Genomic DNA, 24,634 nt, shown 5'->3' on the forward strand with positions numbered 1-24,634 from the left:
TAAAAAAATTCAGACCATACGTGGAAGGATACCATTTTAAAGTCATTACAGATCACCACGCACTGAAGTGGCTTAGAGAATTGAAAAACCCCACAGGCCGACTTGCACGATGGGCACTAGAACTATTAGAATACGACTTTGACATTACACACAGAAAAGGTACAATGCACGACGTACCAGACGCACTTTCAAGACGACACGAAGACGAAGAACACATAGACACAATAGAAGACACGACAGACAAGTGGTACACATACAAAAAAACACAAGTACAAACACGCCCAGAGAAAAACGAGTCGTGGCGAATCAGAAACAATCAACTATACTTCCACCGCCCTAACCCCCTACACTCAAACCTCCTACCAGACACAAACCCATGGAAACTAGTCATACCCAAAGACAAAATAACACACATACTACACGAAAACCACGACGTAACACAAGCAGGACACTTAGGGATCGAAAAAACATACCAACGAGTAGCAAAAAAATATTATTGGCCAGGGATGTACAGAGACACAGTAAACTACATAAAAAAATGTGACACATGCCAAAGAACAAAAACAACACAAGCGCGACCGGCAGGACTAATGGGCATGAGAATTATCGAAGAACCATGGACAGTAGTAGCCTCCGACATCATGGGCCCACTCCCACGATCAAAAAAAGGAAACCAATACATCATAGTGTTCGAAGACCTATACACCAAATGGGTGGAAATCATACCGACACGCAAAGCAAACGCCAAAACAGTAGAACAGACATTCCACTCACACGTAATATCACGATGGGGTACACCACGCATACTACTGACAGATAACGGCACACCATACATAAACAAACTCATACGCGAACTGACACAAAAATTCAACATAAGACACGCAACAATCCCCCCATACCACGCACAAGCCAACCCCGTAGAGCGAGTCAACAGAACCGATAAAACAATGATCCAAGCCTACGTAAACAACGACCACACAGAATGGGACATACACTTACAAGACTTACAATTTGCAATCAATACATGTACACACACATCAACTAAACACACACCAGCCTTTTTAAACCTAGGAAGGGAATTAAATCCCACACAATGTCTAAGAAATCTGTTAGAGAACGACGACGAAGTAGAATTACAAGACACAGACAGATGGACAGACCACTTGAGACGACTACAAATACTTAGAGACGAAGTACAGAGGCACTTGATAGAAGCAAACGAAAAACAAGCACACTACTACAACCTACGAAGACGAGACATTCAATTCAAGGAAGGAGACAGAGTACTAAAAAAGAACCATACACTCTCATCCGGACCAGAACGAACGACAGCTAAGTTAAATAAAAAATTCATAGGCCCATACATAATCACTAGAAAAGTCTCACCCACAATATACGAATTAACAACAGAGAGCGGTAAAAATATAGGAAAATGTCATATAGAAGACCTAAAATTATATACATAATCAAATAAGCAACAAAAGAACCACGCCCAATAACACACCCCGAAAATAAACTAACATGTGTATTCACCCCACAGAAACACAACATGGATAAGCAGCAAAAAAAAATACCGGCCCTGATGACACTGCGACTGACGAGACCGACGACAACGACTACACAGACAGAAAGAACACCACTATTGCAAACACCAGGACAGGCCCCACACCCACACAGATACGGACGCGACGGCACACACCAGACTGAGACCCGACGAACCCTACTACCGACACCCACCACATACATACAGGTAACACAGACCACCACGACAACAACACACATAACAACCACTGCACCCACAGCCACACAGAGACACCCACAAACACACACACCGATGACCGCACACACAATTACACTCCCCGGACCAAGGCAATGCCCGAAATGCAACGGGCTGGTCCGGGGCACAAAATACACAGAACACATACAAACCTGCACACAAGCTAACACAGACACACCACACCCACCACAAATTGTCACACACCCACCAACAGTTACCCAAACCGCACGAACCACGGCCACACACACGACTACACACCCACCCACCAAGAAACAAACACCCCACACAACCACACGCCCCACATCCACACCAACACCACGGCACACACTACCCCCTGCATCACCCCCTCAATGGGCACACACCAGATTCGCGAGACCACAAACAACAGAAGACAGAATCTTACAGACATTCGCCAACACGGACAGACACACAGAACCGACACAGACGAAACAAACATACAAAAAACAGACAGGACCACCCCCCGAAATAATAGCGATAATTGCAAATTTAAAATCAGTAAGCACCCTGGACGACGAATTACGAGCACAGAGAGAAAGATACATGACCAGACGGGCACACGAACACACAAACACTGACCAAACAGAAGCCGGAACCTCAACACGCCAACCACACACCACACATCTAACAACACCACACAAAACGCAACCCTCAAACACACCAGACACCGACAGCGACACAGATTCCACCACCTCCACCACAGAAACAGTCATACACATCGAAACCACACACACAAGCACGCTACAGACACAAACGACGAACAACGACACAAACAGTAACACCGACACCACCTCACTCACGGACACAGTCGAACATACACCAACACCCCAACCAACCACACACACCACACGGGACTCAAGACGATACAAAAAACGAAAAACAATACGCAAACAAAAAAAAGGACAAAACAGAAAACACCAAATACACTAACAACACCAAACCGACGGACGAACAACGACAGACGGAGGCCAAAGAAACAGAACACAACCCAAAAAGAGAGAAGAGAAGGGAGAAGAAACCACGAGCCACGAGGTACAAAGAACAACGCAAAAACTCACCAAGACCCACACCGACGAGAGCCTCCGAACCAAAACCAAAAATTCAAGTACAAAATAATATAAGAATAGAATAAGTTTATATAAGAGAAAAAAACATGATTTTGATTAAGACACACGAGACCAAGTAGAATAAGTAGATATAAGACGACCCACAACCCACACCAAACACACACCCCGCAAATACAACCCAACCTCCATCCCTTAACCCCGACAGATCGGAGCAGACAACACAGAAACAACAAAAATAACAAAAGGAGAATACATAGACGAAAGGACCACAAAATCCGTCACCGAAACCGGCTCACCCTATAGGCCTCGCCCCGCGTGGGGAGGGGGGAGTTGTGACGTTGCACCTAGAGTGCAAGTCATAACAAACCCCAAACCCGCGGGGAAGAGCCGAACGGGTGAGCCCTGTCCCGTCGGGAAAGACCCGAACATCACCGAAGCCCCCCGACGCTCGGCAGAGCCGAGCGCCAGAGTCAGTACGAGCACGGAAGTAATAGCGGCAACACCTGAGCAGCCCAGCCTAAGAGCGAACGAGAAAGAAAGAGAGAGAGTCACAGCCACACACCGATACACCCAGCTACACTCAACCACACCGAGAGAACGAAAGAGAGAGAGTCACACCCACACACACCGATACGCCCAGCTACACTCCACCACACCTCGAGACACCCACCCACACGCCGACGACACCAGGTTAGCCTGCATTCTACCGCCGATCTGCTCCTCCCCTCGCAATACCAACCCTGTCTACCACACACTCCCCATCACACTACACCACCCTCCCCTCGCCATATCAACCCTTCCGACCTCATATTCCCCGTCATCTCCCACACTCCTCCCCCCCCCCGCGCGCGTATCTGTAAGTTAGTATTGAATAACGCTAAGGGCTGAGGCGTGATCAGCCACCGCTCAAGTCTACAACCCTTTTGTATCTCTTAGGTTAAGTCGACCCCCTGGTGCAAAAATACACACACTAAGTTTTACCAATTATATCCGCCCCGTCTCTAATTGTCTCTCCACCCCCCATATTATTCGTGCGGACTCAAAACCCGTCACAACACCAAACATCGCACGATTCGGATGAAACCGGTGGATGTTAGCACGGAGAATGAAAAACAGCTGTATCGTAGCGTGTACAAGCCTCGGCAAATCAAACGAAGTGATCGAGCGCGGAAATTCAGTGTAGGCGATCGAGTTCGAATCAGCAAGTACAAGAATGTATTTGAAAAAGGCTATACACCCAATTGGACGACTGAAATATTCACCGTGAGTGAGGTGAAAAATACCAAACCACCCACCTACAAACTTACCGATTATCAAGATCATCCCATCGAGGGGGGCTTCTACGAGGAAGAGCTCACCAAAGTGAAATATCCCGACGGCTACCTTGTGGAGAAAGTGTTACGCAAACGGGGGAATCTGTTCTATGTGAAGTGGTTGGGTTTTGATAATTCGCACAATAGTTGGATAAATAAAACAGACATGTAACATAATTTGTATGTATTTTCCGAATTACAATAAAAGATTTTGAATATACAAATATTTCCACATTTTATCTCCTTTGTGCGCACATGTGCCATACTCTGTACTACGAAAATAATAATAATAATAATGATAATAATAATGATAATAATAATGATAATATGAAATTTTGTCATACGATTATTACACATTTTATTTTTTGGGAAACTTTTCTTCATTTTCTGAAAACTTTTTTCATTTTCTGAAAACTTTTCTCGTGGTAAACGAATAAATATGAGTAATTGCTCGATATATTAATAATAATAATGAATAAATAATTGTTAAGTATATGAATTCACATTTTTAAATCCATTAAATATCGTATTGATGGTGAAACGTTTCCGCCCGATGGTGGATCCTTCGAGGCGTCAAACATCAAATATTTTCATCAATTCTATGTCTACAGTTTATCCTATAGCTATTGGGGGGCTGGGACAAACCCCCAAGGTACGGTGTCGGTCTGTCCAGGTATCAATTGCCGCTTGTCATCCTGCCAACTCAGAGCCAATTTTTTTTGTACGATCGTGCTTACTTCGTGTTTTTTGCTGCGTATCAAACACTGTGGAAGAGTCAACTCTCGGTAAGCCGTCAGACAGCGCTTATAATCATCAAACGTGATGCTATTTATCGATGAATTTCTTACACCCTTGGCACGCTTACTCACTTTTACGCCACTGTCATATTTTTCCCCATCCTCACCCATCGTAGTAAATGTGTACAGCTTTGCTCGCAGTCCCACAAACTCTGTCATAATTTTACCATTATTTTCATCCTTCATTAGCCCTAGTTGTTTTTTGTTTTTAAGGGGAATACCATACACATTGTCGGGCGGATAGTCAGAGGTGTCAAACATTGTATCTACATCACGTTTAATGATATCGTAGATATTAGGCACATTGAATTGATAAATAAGGCTGTCTGTGTCGGTATACATCAATTTAGCCTGTTTATTCGAAAAGTTGGTTTTAATATAATTATAGTGGAAATCGTAGAGAAAGATTTTTGACAGATTTAGAATTGATGCGCCGACGTAAATAGGTTTGGCGAAGTGAACTTTGACACTATTCATTTCAATGATAACCATATCAGTGTCAAATATGGTGCAGCTGTGAAAGTTTGCTCGGGCAATAAGCGTTCTCGCACCACCTTTTCCCTCCCATTTTGCAACCAATTTAACATCTTTATGATTTCGCACATTTTCCATAGTCTTGCCGAACACAGCGTTATTCATGAGTTTGTCAAAGTTTTTCTCAAATTCATTCCTAGATTGCTTACGCATGTCTGTATTGAGCGTGATGTAAGGCTCGAGCCATGGAGATTGTGCAAACTTCAAAATTCTATGCACTTTCGTTAATTTCAATCCTAAACTCAAACACTGTTTCAAATTTCTATAGTGCAATATATACTTTGTTTTGGGGTGAAGGGTGGTCGCGAGTTTGGCATTTTTACTACCTGGAGGAGTAAAATGTTCGGGACAAAGAGGTAACTCTTTGTGATCCTTGTGGAGTTCCACAGGGTAGTCCAAATCTACCTCCAGAAAGTAGCCGATCGGCGAATCGTCCGGATGGTTCGTTATATCGATGTGCTGATACTCCCACTCGAACGAACCGATTGGTAAATGCACGCTCATAGCTGCACCGTACAGGTTATTCACGTCAAAATACATGAGATACGATTCCGCTTTGTTTGGATCAAAATCTGTTCCCATGAATCTATTATTGGCCCGAGCGTGTCGATTGGAACATTGCGCTACGCCCCCTCGAATGACTCTTTCAACAAATAACACCATTTCAGGGTTGTCTCAAAGTTGCAAATTTACATTAGTATGCTTGAGCATCGCGTCAAAAGCAAGCCCCGGTGCAGTGTAGTAGTGCAACGGATCTAAATTGTATGTTTTGAAGCAGCTAGCGCGGAAATTTTCGAAAATATCTGCAAGCAAAAGAACATCGGTCTTTAAATATAAATCTGAGTAGCCCCCTAATGACTATAAATGGAATTCCCTCCAAACAGTTTTCGCGTGCTCGTAATCGGTGTCTGAAATATTTGCATCGCAGAGGTGCGAGTAGAAATGCTTCTTTGCAGGTAATCGCGGTTCATCGAGTTTCCCCCAACAAACGACGTATTCATAGGGAAAAACGCCTTTGCGGGTCATCAAACTGAACTGAGTCGGGTTATTATAAAATTTGCGTGTTATGTGTTTATCGGTATCGGTCAAATATGTGGAAAATTTATCGATGCTGCTAGCCATAAATCGGAACGAATCGATGAATCTCAAGTGCATCATTGTTCCATCGACGCGTTTCGTGAAGGATATATATTTTACCTTATTTATGGGTAGCAGTGTAATTTTACCGGGAAAAGTTGACGCGAGGGATTTTATTAAAAAATGAGAATCGTAACCGGACAAATTGTGGAAAACTATTGGAATTGTGTGCGACTCTCTGAAATTCAAATTACACCGATTATGAGCAGGACCACGATATTTACCCGTGAAGTGACAGTGATCGTAACACTTTTACTCCTCAGGGGTAAACGGTTTTTCACAAATATAACAATTCTTTGCGCGCATGTGACGATCGCGTTGCACTTGGGTAAGAGACTTCATCGGAATTATGTTTTTGATGCGTGACTCTACTTGAATTGATAAATCTTTAAGCTGTTTCATAAACCAATCTATGCAATCGACACCGCGTTTACCGTGGAACTCCGATAAAGTCTCATCGTACGCGCAATGTACATAGTACGCTACACTGTGCGGGATATGCTTTTGAATTTCACAAGTCTTACGAGTTTCAAATTCATCCACAGGTTCAGGGATTAATATACATTCGAGATCGGCGTATACGACAAATGGAACGGTGCCTTTGTTTTGAAAATTGGAAAATACTAAATCTTTACACTTGGGAAACTCCATGCGTACTTTATTTAGCGTAATACAATCTTGTTGGTGATTGCCGTAGACATGTTTCGCGCTAAAGTGGCACAAACATCTGTCACATAAAAACGTTTTGTGTTCATGAATGGACAATTGTTTGCTCACCAATCGGGAAAGATCTTTAATCCAAGCAAAGTGGAATCTCGGTGCAAACTCACCAGTCATATCGTTGATTTTGCATGATGCGAAAAAGTTTGAGATTCTATTCCATATACATTGATGCGCAAATTATTCAATCTCTCAAGCTTTTTCACATCATGTAGAGTAGCAGGGAATTTGATACCTGTACAGTCCAACTCGGAAATATATCGATGATAACGGCTAGTCCTATCGGCGTTGATCTTGACCGGGTGGAGGGCTGCTATGACGGACCATAGAAGGCATCTTTCGTCCTCGTTCCTCACGTTCACCACAGCCTTCTTCCGTTGAATGTCTTGGGGCAGCTCGACGAATGTTGAAGCCTCCGCGGCGAGAGGCTGGTAGCGATTGATATTTACAGCGAGGTTAAGGATCTCAATCATACTCCAGCCGGAATCGCGTTGCTCGAAATCTTCCACCTTTGACTGCAGATCACCCCGTGCACGTATAAACCAACCATTTATATCGCTTGATGGGAGGAGAATCGCCACGTTGGAGGTGTTGAAACTCTTAACGTCGGTGGAGATCTCTTCGTGCTTGGCATTTTCAAATTTGCACGATAATATGAGGTTAACCTTCACATTTCCCTCCTCGCGCAGTATCAGCTCCAACTTCTCGGTGACGACGCGCTGCACATCGTCCAGAAAGGCGTCCAAATTTTTATGACGGAGATTTGTGACAACCCCCGTTCTGATTCGGCTGGCAAAAGCGCTATCCACGTCGTCCCATTGTACACCCGCAGGAGTACCGATATTTCCACCCATCACCACTGGGCGCTGCTGCAACTGCTTGATCTTCGTCACCCAAGATTGCAGGAGTGTGATCGTATGTTGGATCCGTATTTTCGCACCAACGGTTGTTCCTCGTTGCATGGAAATTGTAATGTATTGATATACATTCCTAGTTGCATATGTATGTGTGATACCGTAGCGCCTCTACTCTCACGTTCAGAGAGCGAGTCAGTTGCGTGCATGGCTCCGACAAGCACATAGGTACTCCGGCATGCTCGTAGCATAGCCGTATCTTTATACATAATAAATCCATACGTTAAATATCATCCAGCTGTGTTGTGAGTAATCATTTATACCCTTACGTTACACCATTGATATATAATAATCGCGCAGAACTTGGATATTCGCAATTCCAATATCAATCCAATGATTGATGACAGCGTCATTCTCTTCTCCGGGTGGTTACTCTCTCAGCAAATTGTACGTCCTCTCCATCTGCTCCGCAAGTCCCATATACGCTTCGACTGCCATGACTTTGACGTTGATATAAGCTGAACTTTGTATAACTTTTTTGACTTGCTCGTATCGTGTAAGACTGACGAGTCTGCATCGGATGCGTTGAGCTTATATGTATATAGGCCGATAGATCGCAAGAATTTGGGAACGATGCGCACTGCGTTCTGCGCATATCGGAGGGTAAAATGACGTCAGAGATGCGGTGCGCACTGCGTTCTGCGCATCTCGGAGGGAAAAATGACGTCAGAGACGACTGGGCCCACCCTTTATCCGACCCGCCATCCCTAAATTTTTGGGTTTTATTGCTCTCCCGGCTCTGCAGAGATGATGAAATTCATGTAAAAAGTGACGCCAAAGACGGCTGGGGTCCGCAGTCCCCGCCCCCACCATCCCTAAATTTTTGCGGTTTATCTGCCAGTTTGAAGTCACCCAGTTCCGCAGCTGCATCTTGCCTAAAAGCGTGTTGGAACAGGTTTTCACCCCCTCCCCCTCTCCACGAACCCACCGCCGCCTAATGTAGTTTTTGAGTTTTATGAGTCGTTAAGCAGCGTGGGCCATGTGGTGGGAAAAATCGGTCAACGAAAAGCGGGTGGCGAACAGTGTGTGGTGTGAGAAAAATCTTATCTTGCCCGCTCTTCACCGGATGGTATGTGTACACACAGTTTTGGGTTTTACCACTTTTTATAGCGAACAAGTCCAAGCCTGCACACCCCCCGCCATTCTCTATGATATGTATGTTCGGTTTCAAATGAGCTATTATAACAAAGAAGCTGAGCCTTTGCTATCGAGGCGTGAATTTATAAAACCCAAGCTCCCCTTATCGTCATCGATTGCTCCAAGCAGAACGAAACATTGAAAACTGGACCTGTGGACATTCGATTGGAATTTGACTGTAGCATTACGTTCCCACCACACACTTCTGCCTACTGCGTGATCTTGCATGATCGCATTGTTGAATATAATCCGATCAGTGGTACTGTTAAAAAATTGGTATAAGTGAATTTTGGAATAATAATATTGTGACGTTGCACCTAGAGTGCAAGTCACAACAAACCCCAAACCCGCGGGGAAGAGCCGAACGGGTGAGCCCTGTCCCGTCGGGAAAGACCCGAACATCACCGAAGCCCCCCGACGCTCGGCAGAGCCGAGCGCGAGAAGCAGTACGATCACGGCCGTAAACGCAGCAACACCGTCGACGCCAAGGATACGAGCGAAAGAGAGAGAGAGAGAGAGAGAGAGAAAGAAAGAGAGTGAAGCACAAATACACACACACCGACACAACCCCGCTACACGCACGCCGACGACTCCAGGAGAGGGAACCGGAGAGGCCCAACTACACTCCACCACACCTCGATACACACACACACACGTTGACGACACCAGGTTAGCCTGCATCCTACAGCCGATCTGCTCCTCCCCTCGCAACACCAACCCTTTCGACCTCACACTCCCCGTCACACGACATTCCCCGTCCCCTGGCAATATCAACCCTCCCTACCTCACATTCCCCGGCACCTCACACTCCTCCTCCCCCGCGCGCGTATCTGTAAGTTAGTATTAAGGAACGCTAAGGGCTGAGGCGTGATCAGCCACAGCTAACGTCTACAACCCTTTTGTACCTTTCCTAGTTTAAGTCGACTCATTCCCCCGATCGCAACACCTGTACACCCCCCCCCGTCACAAATTGGCGCCCAACGTAAATTACCCACATTTTTACCCCAAATCCAAACAATTAAGAGACAAAACACAGGAATAAACGCTAACAAAATACACATAGACTCACGAAACAAAACTACACAGTCACGAAAATTCAAATAACGACAGTTGAACACACACACTACCAAACACGATACACACAATGGCAGACCAAGGACACAGGGAACCGCAAGGCCTAGCGCGCGAACACATGGACATACACACACCCGAACGCAACCAAAACAACTCGACACAGAGCGGGCCGCGCGCGACACGAGATCAACAAACGCCGACCCAACCGCAGGAAATAGATAGACGAGGCACGATAAATTCACCAAACACAATAAATAGAATCGATGCAGCTATCATAGAGAATACACACAATTTACACAGTACACAAATTCAACACCAAGAAAGCCCAGAACCAACAAATCACACACAAACATACAATACAATCCCCACACCTACACACACGCAAACTAACACGGTAACAACCAATCAAACGAACCGACACTTCACAGGAACAGACACATTTTTAGCCACCAACACACGTAACACACGACTTATACAAAACCTAATAGACCTCGGAGCATCACCAAGCGACAGAAACGTATACGAAGATCCACACATATACAGCACACAGTCAATACACCCCACAAACACAAACCACACATCAAACCCAAACAGTACATACTGGAATCAGCCAGCAATGGCAATGAAAACAATACAAACATGGAACATAAAATACTCAGGAGACACAAACGAAGACATAGACGAATTTTTACAAAATCTCCGCGACTACCAAACGGGTTATGAAATACACGATACACAATTAATCAACAACCTCAGCCCGATACTCGAAGGTGACGCAAAAAACTGGTACAGATTAAATAGAGGCAAATGGCGAACACTGGAAGAATTCGAGAGAGATATTACACACGCATTTCAAGACATACAACATAGGGACAGACTGGAACAAAAAATCAGAAACTACGTACAAGGACCAACACAAAAAATCACACAATTCCTAATACAATTTAGAACACTACTATCACAACTAAAACCACCATACCACCCACGAACACAATTAGACCTGGCATACAGAAACATGAAAATAGAATACAAGGCATACATAAAACCATACGATTTCGCGAATTTCGACCAACTGGAAATGGCCGCAAAAGAATGGGAAGCAAATATCGAATGGGAAAACACGAGACAAACAATATTAAACAACTACACACACCCGCGAGAAACCTACACACACCAAACACACCACACACAATACATCCCATACAAGTACACACAAACACAACCCCGCCCAGCAATACTCCCAACACCAAATATACCACCGGCACTCACATACAACATACGACGAAACCAAACAAACCAAAACACGCAACAGACTCGATACCCCGCAATCACGTATAACTCACCACACTACACTCAGCAACAAACACAAACGAACCCAAACACAGGCACAACACCACGTAGATGCTTTAACTGCAACCAACCCGGACACTTCAGATGGCAATGCACACAGACACAGAACCAGGGAAACGAGTAAGGGTTGACCCAGCAAGGGTGGAGGGCAACCCCACAAACAACACAAACACACCCGAAACAGTAGCACCTACGACAGACAACAACATAACGGAAAGTAGATTCCACATCAGAATCGAAATACACGGTCACGAATTTAACGCACTAATAGACACAGGCGCAACACACTCATACCTAGGCGCAGAAGTAATACAAATACTACACAACACAGACACACAAATAAACAACACACCCGACAGAACAGCCACAATGGGAAACGGAACACAGGTGACGATAGAAGGAGCAGTAACACTCCCAATACGCCTCGGCAACATAACAAAAGAAATTAAGTTCGGATTAATATCAAACTTAGGCTCGCAATGTATCATTGGTAACAGCGACTTAATAAGATTTGGAATATTAATAAATTATGGAAAAAACACATGGTCACTGATAGACGACCCACAGACACACTACCACATGCAAACTAGACCACAAGAACTACCAACACCACTCAAAGAATACACACAAATACATCAAACACGAGAATCACGACACCAATCAACACAAACACACACAAAACAAGCAAAAGCAGCAGAAAAATTAGAAGCAACGAAACAACAAACAAAGCCGAAAACAACAGAAAGACATGAAAACACAAAAAAAAAAAACAACCATAAAACAAAAACCACTAACACCAACACTACCCAACACAAAGACACCACCGGAAAACACCCCCCAAAAAGACAACCCACAGAACACACAAATCACAAATCAAAAAATCATACCCACAAACGCACAAACAACAGACGACACACAAACCGACAAAGAAACCGAACCACAGATATGCGCAGGAATACAAGAACTCACACAATCACAACACACACAACTACAGACGACAATACAGCAGAAAATCTCAACACTACCAGGCCAACTCGGGCTAACACACCTAATTAAACACAAAATAGACACACAAGGACACGCACCCATAAAACAAAGATACTATATGGTATCACCAAAAATTAGAGAAGCCATCCACACAGAAATACACAAAATGCTGAGAGAAGACGTGATAGAACCATCAGAAAGCGAATGGTCGAGCCCAATTGTCATGATAAGAAAACCAAATAACACATATCGCTTCTGTCTAGACTTTAGGAAGGTTAACTCAGTATCAAAAAAAGACGCATACCCACTACCATACATGACAGCAATATTAGACAAACTACGGACAGCACAGTACATATCAAAAATCGACTTAAGCCAAGCATACTTCCAAATACCACTCGACAAAGACAGCAAACACATAACAGCCTTTACAGTCCCGGGAATGGGCTTATTTCAATTTAAAAGAATGCCATACGGACTGACAGGCGCACCAGCGACATTCCAAAGACTACTAGACAGACTCATAGGCCCAGAATGCGAACCATATGCATTCGCATACCTAGACGACATCATAATAGTAACACAAACATTCGACGAACACTTACAAAGACTAGAGCAAATACTAAAAAGAATTACAGACGCAGGACTGACAATAAACCCAGAGAAGTGCGAGTTCGGATGCGCACAAGTAAAATATCTCGGATACATAGTAGACAGACACGGACTACACATAGACCCCGACAAAACACAACCCATAGAAAACTACCCAAGCCCAAAAACAATAAAACAATTACGGAGACTAATTGGCATGGCATCATGGTACAGACGCTTCATACCCAACTTCGCACACATTACAGAACCACTAACACGACTACTGAAAAAAGACCAGAAATGGCACTGGGGGGAAGAACAAGAAAACGCAATGAACACAATCAAACACGCACTCACATCACCACCCACACTCGCATGCCCAGACTACACACAAACATTCACACTACAAACAGACGCTAGCGGAACAGGGATAGGTGCCGTACTAACACAATCTCTCGATGACGAAGAGCATGTCATAGCCTACGCTAGCCGTGCGCTAAGCGAGGCAGAACGCAAATACTCAACAACTGAGAGAGAGTGTTTGGCGGTACTCTGGTCCATCAAAAAATTCAGACCCTACGTCGAAGGTTACCATTTTAAAGTCATTACAGATCACCACGCACTGAAGTGGCTTAGACAATTAAAAAACCCCACAGGCCGACTTGCACGATGGGCACTAGAACTATTAGAATACGACTTTGACATTACACACAGAAAAGGTACAATGCACGACGTGCCAGACGCACTTTCAAGACGACACGAAGACGAAGAACACATACACACAATAGTAGACACGACAGACAAGTGGTACACATACAAAAAAACACAAGTACAAACACGCCCAGAGAAAAACGAGTCGTGGCGAATCAGAAACAATCAACTATACTTCCACCGCCCGAACCCCCTACACTCAAACCTCCTACCAGACACAAACCCATGGAAACTAGTCATACCCAAAGACAAAATAACACACATACTACACGAAAACCACGACGTAACACAAGCAGGACACTTAGGGATCGAAAAAACATACCAACGAGTAGCAAAAACATATTATTGGCCAGGGATGTACAGAGACACAGTAAACTACATAAAAAAATGTGACACATGCCAAAGAACAAAAACAATACAAGCGCGACCAGCAGGACTAATGGGCATGAGAATTATTGAAGAACCATGGACAGTAGTAGCTTCCGACATCATGGGCCCACTCCCACGATCAAAAAAGGGAAACCAATACATCATAGTGTTCGAAGACCTATACACTAAATGGGTGGAAATCATACCCACACGCAAAGCAAACGCCAAAACAGTAGAACAGACATTCCACTCACACGTAATATCACGATGGGGTACACCACGCATACTACTGACAGACAACGGCACACCATACATAAACAAACTCATACGTGAACTGACACAAAAATTCAACATAAGACACGCAACAATCCCCCCATACCACGCACAAGCCAACCCCGTAGAGCGAGTCAACAGAACCGCTAAAACAATGATCCAAGCCTACGTAAACAACGACCACACAGAATGGGACATACACTTACAAGACTTACAATTTGCAATCAATACATGTACACACACATCAACTAAACACACACCAGCCTTTTTAAACCTAGGAAGGGAATTAAATCCCACACAATGTCTAAGAAATCAGTTAGAGAACCACGACGAAGTAGAATTACAAGACACAGACAGATGGACAGACCACTTAAGACGACTACAAATACTTAGAGACGAAGTACAGAGGCACTTGATAGAAGCAAACGAAAAACAAGCACACTACTACAACCTACGAAGACGAGACATTCAATTCAAGGAAGGAGACAGGGTACTAAAAAAGAATCACACACTCTCATCCGGACCAGAACGAACGACAGCTAAGTTAAATAAAAAATTCATAGGCCCATACATAATCACTAGAAAAATCTCACCCACAATATACGAATTAACAACAGAGAGCGGTAGAAATATAGGAAAATGTCATATAGAAGACCTAAAATTATATACATAATCAAATAACACACCCCGAAAATAAACTAACATGTGTATTCACTCCACAGAAACACAACATGGAAAATAAACAACCAAGAATACCGGCCCTAATGACACTACGACTGACGAGACCGACGACAATAACAACAAACACAGAGAGAACACCACTACTACAAACACCAGGACAGGCCCCACACTCACACAGATACGGACGCGACGGCACACACCAGACAGAGACCCGACGAACTCTACTACCGACACCCACTACACACACACAGGTAACAAAGACCGCCACGACAGTAACACACACAACAACCATTGCACCCACAACCGCACAGAGACACTCACAAACACACACAACGATGACCACACACACAATTACACCCTCCGGACCAAGGCAATGCCCGAAGTGCAACGGGCTGGTCCGGGGCACCAAATACACAGAACACATACAAACATGCACACAAACTAACACAGACACACCACACCCACCACAAACTATCACACACCCACCAACAGTTATCCACACCACACGAACCACGGCCACACACACGACTACACACCCACCCACCAAGAAACAAACACCCCATACAACCACACGCCCCACACCCACACCAACACCACGGTACACACCACCCCCCACACCGACCCCCCAATGGACACACACCAGATTCGCGAGACCACCACAGAAGACAGAGGACAGGATCTTACAGACATTCGCTAACATGGACAGACACACAGAATCGACACAGACAAAACAAACATGCAAACAATACACAGGACCACCCCCCGAGATAATAGCCATAATCGCAAGTTTAGTACCAGCAAGCACCCTACACGACGAATTACGAGCACATAAAGAAAGATACTTGACTAGACGCGCACACGAACGCACAGACACTGACGAAACAGAAGCCAGCACCTCAACACACCAACCACACACCACACATCAAACAGCACCACACAAAACACAACCCCACAACACACCAGACACCGACAGCGACACAGATTCCACCACCTCCACCGCAGAGACAGTCATACACATCGAAACCACACACACAGGCACACTACAAACACAAACGACGGACAACGACACAGACAGTAACACCGACACCACCTCACTCACGGACACAGTCGAACATACACAAACACCCCAACCAGCCACACACACCACACGGGACTCAAAACGATACAAAAAACGAAAATCAATACGGAAACAGAAAAAAGAACAAAACAGGAAACACTAGACAAACTGACAACACCAAACGGACGGACGAACAACGACGCACACACAACACGGGACGCAATACGATACAAAAAAAAAAAAAAAAAAAAAAAAAAAAAAAAAAAAAAAAAAAAAAAAAAGGACAAAACAGAAAACACCAAATACACTAACAACACCAAACCGACGGACGAACAACGACAGACGGAGGCCAAAGAAACAGAACACAACCCAAAAAGAGAGAAGAGAAGGGAGAAGAAACCACGAGCCACGAGGTACAAAGAACAACGCAAAAACTCACCAAGACCCACACCGACGAGAGCCACCGTACCAAAACCAAAAATTCAAGTACAAAATAATATAAGAATAGAATAAGTTTATATAAGAAAAAAAGAGACTAAGTAGAATAAGTAGATATAAGACGACCCACAACCCACACCAAACACACACCCCGCAAATACAACCCAACCTCCATCCCTTAACCCCGACAGATCGGAGCAGACAACACAAAGACAACAAAAATAACAAAAGGAGAATACACAGACGAAAGGACCACAAAATCCGTCACCGAAACCGGCTCACCCTATAGGCCTCGCCCCGCGTGGGGAGGGGGGAGTTGTGACGTTGCACCTAGAGTGCAAGTCACAACAAACCCCAAACCCGCGGGGAAGAGCCGAACGGGTGAGCCCTGTCCCGTCGGGAAAGACCCGAACATCACCGAAGCCCCCCGACGCTCGGCAGAGCCGAGCGCGAGAAGCAGTACGATCACGGCCGTAAACGCAGCAACACCGTCGACGCCAAGGATACGAGCGAAAGAGAGAGAGAGAGAGAGAGAGAGAAAGAAAGAGAGTGAAGCACAAATACACACACACCGACACAACCCCGCTACACGCACGCCGACGACTCCAGGAGAGGGAACCGGAGAGGCCCAACTACACTCCACCACACCTCGATACACACACACACACGTTGACGACACCAGGTTAGCCTGCATCCTACAGCCGATCTGCTCCTCCCCTCGCAACACCAACCCTTTCGACCTCACACTCCCCGTCACACGACATTCCCCGTCCCCTGGCAATATCAACCCTCCCTACCTCACATTCCCCGGCACCTCACACTCCTCCTCCCCCGCGCGCGTATCTGTAAGTTAGTATTAAGGAACGCTAAGGGCTGAGGCGTGATCAGCCACAGCTAACGTCTACAACCCTTTTGTACCTTTCCTAGTTTAAGTCGACTCATTCCCCCGATCGCAACACCTGTACACCCCCCCCCGTCACAAATATACACATCAAGTTTTACCGATTATATCCGCCCCGTCTCTAATTGTCTTCCCCACCCATATTATTCGTGCGGACTCAAAACCCGTCACAATATGTTTAATTAATATGGATATTGAAAATAATATGTATAATTTTACTCGTTAAAATTTAGAATAAGATAATTTAGAATAGAATAAGAAAACTAAATATAATTGATGTTGAATAAAAAAATTGTTAAAAGCATTCAAAACGTCGTTTTAAACCTTTCTTCAGGGGTCATTTCCTGGAATTTTTTCAATAGATCTAGCGGGTTTTACCCTATCCGATTTATGTGCGGCTCTCCTGCGCCAAACAAGTCTCGACAGTAATTATTTTGTGTGTGTGTGTGTGTGCGTGTGTGTGTGTCAAATCCTATGAAAACAGCGACCGAAAATGACCGGGGGGCGAGGGCGTCGTGAGTCGAGGGGGGGGGGGGGGGGCCAGGGGGGAGCTAGGGGGGAACGCCGCCATCTTTGAGTTAGAACCGGCATATACACACCACTCGCCAGGGACGGTTTAAAGACCTTGATTTTCTGTAACGTCGAGTCAGTAAAGTCGAATCTTTTCTTGATCTGCTGACAGCTAGACATCAAAAATTGACTCCACCCCTTTAGAAAATCTATTTTTAGATTCTTATTATCTCGTATCTCATCTCGTTGCAAAAAATTAGCGACTTCTACCCCCAAATATATTTGGTCCAGAGGTACAAATATCTTAGCATTTTCTGAGTTAACTTCAGAAATTGGTGTGCAATTTACGTAGTCTCTATACATGTACATTTCCAATAGATCTGAGTGCGTTTGGCTGATCATTTCAGACGTTGTCGCGATGACACATTTTTCAGATTGAAAATGTTGATTTAAACGCGTGAATTTAGGCAGAATGTATTCAAGAAACAAATAGAAAAGTTTGATGAGTGGATTACTGAGAGAATCAAGAATATGCTCAATTGCGTGCAGTCTCTCGGAACACCGTTTGTCGATAAAGCAGAGTCGCAATGCTACCCACTGCTCCAAGAGGCGCAAAACGACAACTTCCAGCGAAAGCCATCGCGTTCGCGATGGATAGAGTATTTTATGGATGTTTAAAGTCAGAAAACTGAAATTTTCGAAGTTCAAATTGACGCTTCGCGGTGGCTTTGAAAAAATTATACACGTTTCGTGCTACATCCTCGCACATCCTGGGCAGTACCTTGCAAGCTTCACTTGCGCACAAATGTGGTTAATGGAAAATACATTTGAAAATTAATATTCCGGGACAGGCAGTACGGAATCTATTTGTTACGGAATTATTGGCACCCATCATTGTACCGCATCCGTCATATCCGAAGCCAATCACATTCTCGAACGGTACATCATATTTTTCGAAAGAATCTTTGATACATTTGAATAAATGTTCGGCAGTCGCTGACTCGTCATTACTTTTTTCTTCAAAAACTTGGCGAAGTTCCAAAAACGGCTAACAATTTGTCCTTCATTTTCATCATAGAATCTCAAAATTACAAATAATTTTTTTTTAAAACGTTTGGGTTGTTTGGGTCATTCGAAAACAAAAATGAAAAAAATGCATTTGTTGGTATTGTTAAGATAATTAATCGTTTTTAGAGCACAACTGAATATTTTATTTTCTTTCGAGCGACATATAAGACATCTTGACACTGATATCCAGACACTGTCGTTCACTAGTGATAATCCTCCTGCCGGAGCATGTCATATCCGTATGGTTCTGAGGCCTTTGCTCTACTACCTTTTCGGCTGTTCGCGATTAGCCAAGTAAGCTCTGTCCCCGCCCCCTTATCGGTATCATCTGTGACTTCGATCCGGTTCCGTGGTGTTTACCTCGCAGCAGGTCTTATATCGCTTACAGTACATGCCTTTCTTAAGGTCATCAATTTCAACGAGATTATAAATAGTATACTCACCTAACCACAATGCATAGTGACTTTGTAGCAGTAACGTAGGTAGACTCATCTACAAGGATACTGAATTTTGTAAACCTCAACTTTTTCATAAGATACGTTTTTTGAGATTCACCAATTACGTTCTTCATTATTGCCTAAGTTTTGGTTGATTTTAGCTGTACATCTTGAAGTATTTTTGAGTCCGGGAAGCAATCTTTTATAACATCCGTCAAATGATTCATAACTCTGAATGGAATGTTATGGTCAACCATAAGTGCTGACATTTTTATTTCGGCTCGTTTAACCGAAGTACTGGCAAAACGATCAACGTTTTGCGCTCGATTTATAAAGCTGCCAATCGATTGTTAATTAGTAACAGCTTTTGATTTTGCCACATGAGACTGTGATTTAGCGTGCTTGCGAATCACCGTCAAGTCAGCGGTAAAATTCGTACAACATGAGCGGCATTTGGCTTTCAAATTGTTTTCCAGGTCTCGCTCCAACCAACCCTTAAAATCTGTATCTTGTGTCCATGCTTCTCGGAATTTTTGTACTTTATGAGTGTTGAACCGGATGTTTTTATTTGGCGGAGTATTTGGAGTATTATTTTCATGCGCTGACTCGTCGGAATCCATTTTTATTACTGGTATAAAGTATATTTACGTTACAGGCTAAAGGACTGTCTGTCATTACTAAGGTAATATTGAGAGAGGTATGTACTCCTCCAGATGGCGTGGTAGGTACCATCTTGGCTATCGCCCTCTAGGTGCAAGTGCCACAAGTAAGGAACCGGGACCACGGTCCCGCTTGAACAGATCTCCGACAATATTACCTTATCATCACCTCGTTTCTCGCTAGTATCGCTACAATTCCATGTAAAATGAACGTTTACTCTCTCTCTTTCTTTTTCCCCTTATACCATACAGTTTTTTAAAATTTGCACGTGTTATTTTAATTTTTTTCTGACGAAAATCATCGTAGATTTGCATTACATTGTACAAGCGTTATGCTACATTGTACGTACACCAGAATTATGCTACATCTACGATAATTATGGTACGGTTGGTAACGCTGCGGTCAACTGCTGACGATGCTCACCGCGCGCGGTTCACCTATTTATACTCGTCGTGATTGCCTATCATGCTACATCGTCGTCGTCTCTTCCTTATCTATAACGTTGTCGGTGGATCGTCGAGTTGGTATGTGTCAGCGAGGCGTCGGTCACCGTTTGTTATTCTTGTGATCTGTCGTATGTATGGCCATAGTTGATATCGGAGGTGACCTCGACCAGCTATCCGATGCAATATATGATATATGTACTAAGGGGATTCACCCCCCTGCGCATTTCGCGCGCCATCCCCCATTTTTGGGTTTGGATGGGAGGGGAGAGGAAAGGTGGTAAATGGTCAAATTTTTGTAGGTATGGGGATGTATATGTATAAAGGGTGGCGTGTTGAATCCCTGATTCCTAGATGGCTGTATATAGAGAAGGTTCAAGGTCATGTCTTCATAGGTGTTGCGTTATACTACATAGAGGATAAAGGGTTCAATCATCGCAGATATATACGTAAGGTAAAGGGTTGAATCTTCATAGCTATAAGGGCATATTCGTAGGGTGGCGAGTTAAGTCTTCACAGGTACAATGTATATACTTGGAATAAAAGGTTAAATCTTCATAGCCATATAGCCATATGCGTTGCAAAGGTCGAAGGTCGAAAGTCGAAGGTCAAAAGTCGAAGGTCGAAGATTGAAACTCGAAAGTCAAAAATCGAAGGTAGAAGGTCGAAAGTTGGAGCTCGAAGATCAAAGAGTGAAGGGTTAAATAAGGGGAGGGTGGGCAGTGAATGAAATGGCTGCGACGGGACAGGTAGGGAAGGAGGGTGAAGGGAATCTGTGAAGGGATGAGGGCGTATATATGTGGGGTTCGAGGTTAAATCTGTCAAGATCTGAAGGCATATACATGGGTTGGAGACTGAATCTGTCAAGATCTGAGGGCATATACACTGAATTCCTAACACGGCGGCGAGATATCTTTATAATATAGAGAGATATATTAGGGTGATGAAAATAAAATCGATAATTCATTTTTCGATTGAGTTTGATGGCTGTAAGTACTTGTCAAAAAAGTAGCTCTTCAAAAGTTTGAGCATAAAAAAAAATTTTTTAGAGTTCGTTCGAACGACTAATGTTTTTTTTTTTGTGTATGAGCGAAACCGCCAAATCGAGACGACGTTTTGGATAACCCATTCATGGAACTTTTTGAAATAATGCCGGGATGTAGTCCTCGATAATTGACATGTACATAATTTTTTTTAGATTTTTTCCTCCATTATTTCGGCTGCAATTATACGGTACATTTCATCACATTTAATTTTTTTTTTTTCTTCATTCAACTTTTCGGTATTTTATAGGAAAATAAAAATATTGTTAAGAATGATTGTTTTTCGGAAATTTTCTCAGCTTTTCGAAAACAATATTGATTTTTTTCTCGAACTTGCATAAAGCTCTCAAAATTGAGTTTCAAATGTGAAAAGCTGTTTTTATGGTATTGCGCATGGATTGACATTTTTTTCAATATTTTTTTCCGAAGGCTGAGAAAATTTCACTGAACATATGTCAAATTGAAGTTGGGTTCTCTGTAAATACGGCGAAAATCAATAAAAATGCAGAAATTCAATTATTTAGAATTTTTATTTTTATGCATATTTAAAAATTGAAAATTAATGGATTTTTTTACAATCCATATAAGCTCTTGATCATTCAAGGTTATTTTCGTCTGTTACACAGAAATACAATGTGATAATATGTTACCAACAACCCGCATCGGAAAATAGTTATTCGATTGGCAGTTTCGCTCATATATATTGTTACAAAGGGTGAAATCCCCCGTCTTACCCCCTTTTAATGATCTAGTAGTCATCATAGATGAAAGAAGTTTATAAACCTCTTATATCTTTGAAAAGAATAAGGTTGCTGCGTCAACCAACATTATTGTAAAAAACAGTCTTGTTTCAGACTTTAAACTAGAAACACGTTCCGTGCCATTAAAGCTTTTTCACAATATTTTTATTTACGCCTTTAATTTGTCTCGAATAAGCTCACGAATCCTTATTAATTTTTGCTACGTCTTAGAACGTTACAATACGTTGGGCGTGCGAAAATAAGTTCCAAAAAAGTTTACTGGCTCCCGGATTATAAATCCTGTTGGGCCCCGGCTGGACGAACCCATTACAATATATGTTTTCCATATACGATCATATATAACATATGCGCTGAACTCTACCGTTTATTTGCTTCGCAGCGGCTATTTTTGTAAATACACAAACATTGAAATGCAATTTTTTTTTAATTTTATTTATTTAATAATAATAACTGTCATGTAATGCTTCAAGTCAGTTTGATACTAGTGATCGAATTAATTGTAACGTATAGACTTTCGATTTTTTCGTTTTCGATTGAGAGCAAATGAAGCGTCTGTACAAGTCAAAATAAGTGAAACGTACTCATGTGCTACGCCCCGACGTACCGCCTTGGCGTACCTTTTTCAAAATTCCATTTAATTTCATTTCTTTAATTTCTTCAATGCACAGATATTATTTCATCAAAATCTCATATTCTAAGAACGGCGAGTTCCACCCCACCTGGCAAAAGTCACGTAGAGACCAACAATGATCCCTAGTATAAGGTTCAAATTTGTTTCTTATAACTGGTACCAAGAAATGAGATAAGAGACTGCTGAGCTAGTAACAGCGGAGCTTAGCCTAATAATACCTCTCTTTTTAAGGCAAAATCATCATTAATATTTAACATAAACTATTCATGCATTGTGAACTGAATTAAAATAGATTACATATTAAGATGTATGGATGAATGTGTGAACGTTGTACGTAAATATCTCTTGTTCGTATTTTTAATATGTCACGGACGAGATTGAGAATCGTCGGAACATCGTCGAAGAGCGTGAAGTAACACTGACCGTATGGATTTGGGCATCGGGAGGTCGCCTTCGCACCTCATTGGCTAATTACCGTTGTAACTTATTACAACTGCAGCTCCTTGGACCCTCAGGCCCAAGAAGCCGGGTCTTTCGTCTGTCAAGTCGCGAGGTGCGTGGACGTCAACCCGTATTAGCCTTTCTTGAGTAATAATAGCGTTCGGAAAATCTTAGTTGTGACCGGCCTAAAATCTCGCGCTAATTCGTCAAATTCGAGCATTCAGTTATTCTGTTAGCTGCGAAAGACTCACTATCTTCTATGTTTCCATCTTTACTGTGCTTTACTAAATCTTATTATTTCACGAATAGACATTTTTATGCCATTTCATTTTCCCTAATTAAATTGAGTTCGGTCCTGATTCAAAACGAATTAGATAATATTAAGTGCTCATAATAATAACCAGCTAGATTATCATTTTCAATTAATAATCGTTAGAATCATTTTCAACGTATATCAGAACCGCGAGTGAATCAAATTGACATTCTCAAACCATTGCTTCCGATAGTAGAGTATCATTCCAAATACACAAAGACTAAGTGGCCGACGTTCAACATGGTTCGGATTCATCAACCCTTCCGATCTCGAGGTGAGGCCCTGCTCCAGAAATACCACTGACGACACGATCTGACGGCTCTTAATCTCGCCGAACTACACGTCTAAAGATAAGTCAATCCGAGTGCTAATCTTTAACATTGAACGAATTCTTGTTTTCACCTTTCTGATCAAAATTTACTATTATAGTATCCATTCAAAAGTAAGATTAGAGCTGATGGCTAGCTTCACTACCCCCAGT

General features: G+C 43.1%; 1 protein-coding gene across 1 annotated transcript; it reads left to right on the forward strand.

Annotated features, from left to right (window-relative positions):
• Positions 1-3,520: 3,520 nt before the first annotated feature.
• LOC124299128 (mucin-2-like) lies at positions 3,521-17,707 on the forward strand. Its single transcript, XM_046752098.1, has 2 exons — positions 3,521-3,552; positions 15,492-17,707. The coding sequence occupies exon 2, from the start codon at positions 15,501-15,503 to the stop codon at positions 16,668-16,670; it is 1,170 nt and encodes a 389-aa protein (XP_046608054.1). The 5' UTR covers positions 3,521-3,552; positions 15,492-15,500; the 3' UTR covers positions 16,671-17,707.
• Positions 17,708-24,634: the final 6,927 nt, after the last annotated feature.

The sequence above is a fragment of the Neodiprion virginianus genome, chromosome 2 (genome assembly GCF_021901495.1).
Source record: "Neodiprion virginianus isolate iyNeoVirg1 chromosome 2, iyNeoVirg1.1, whole genome shotgun sequence".
In the NCBI taxonomy this organism is placed as follows: Eukaryota; Metazoa; Arthropoda; class Insecta; order Hymenoptera; family Diprionidae; genus Neodiprion; species Neodiprion virginianus.

Coding starts and splice junctions, on each gene's coding strand:
- LOC124299128 (XM_046752098.1), top strand. CDS start 15,501: ATGGAAAATAAACAACCAAGAATACCGGCCCTAATGACACTACGACTG.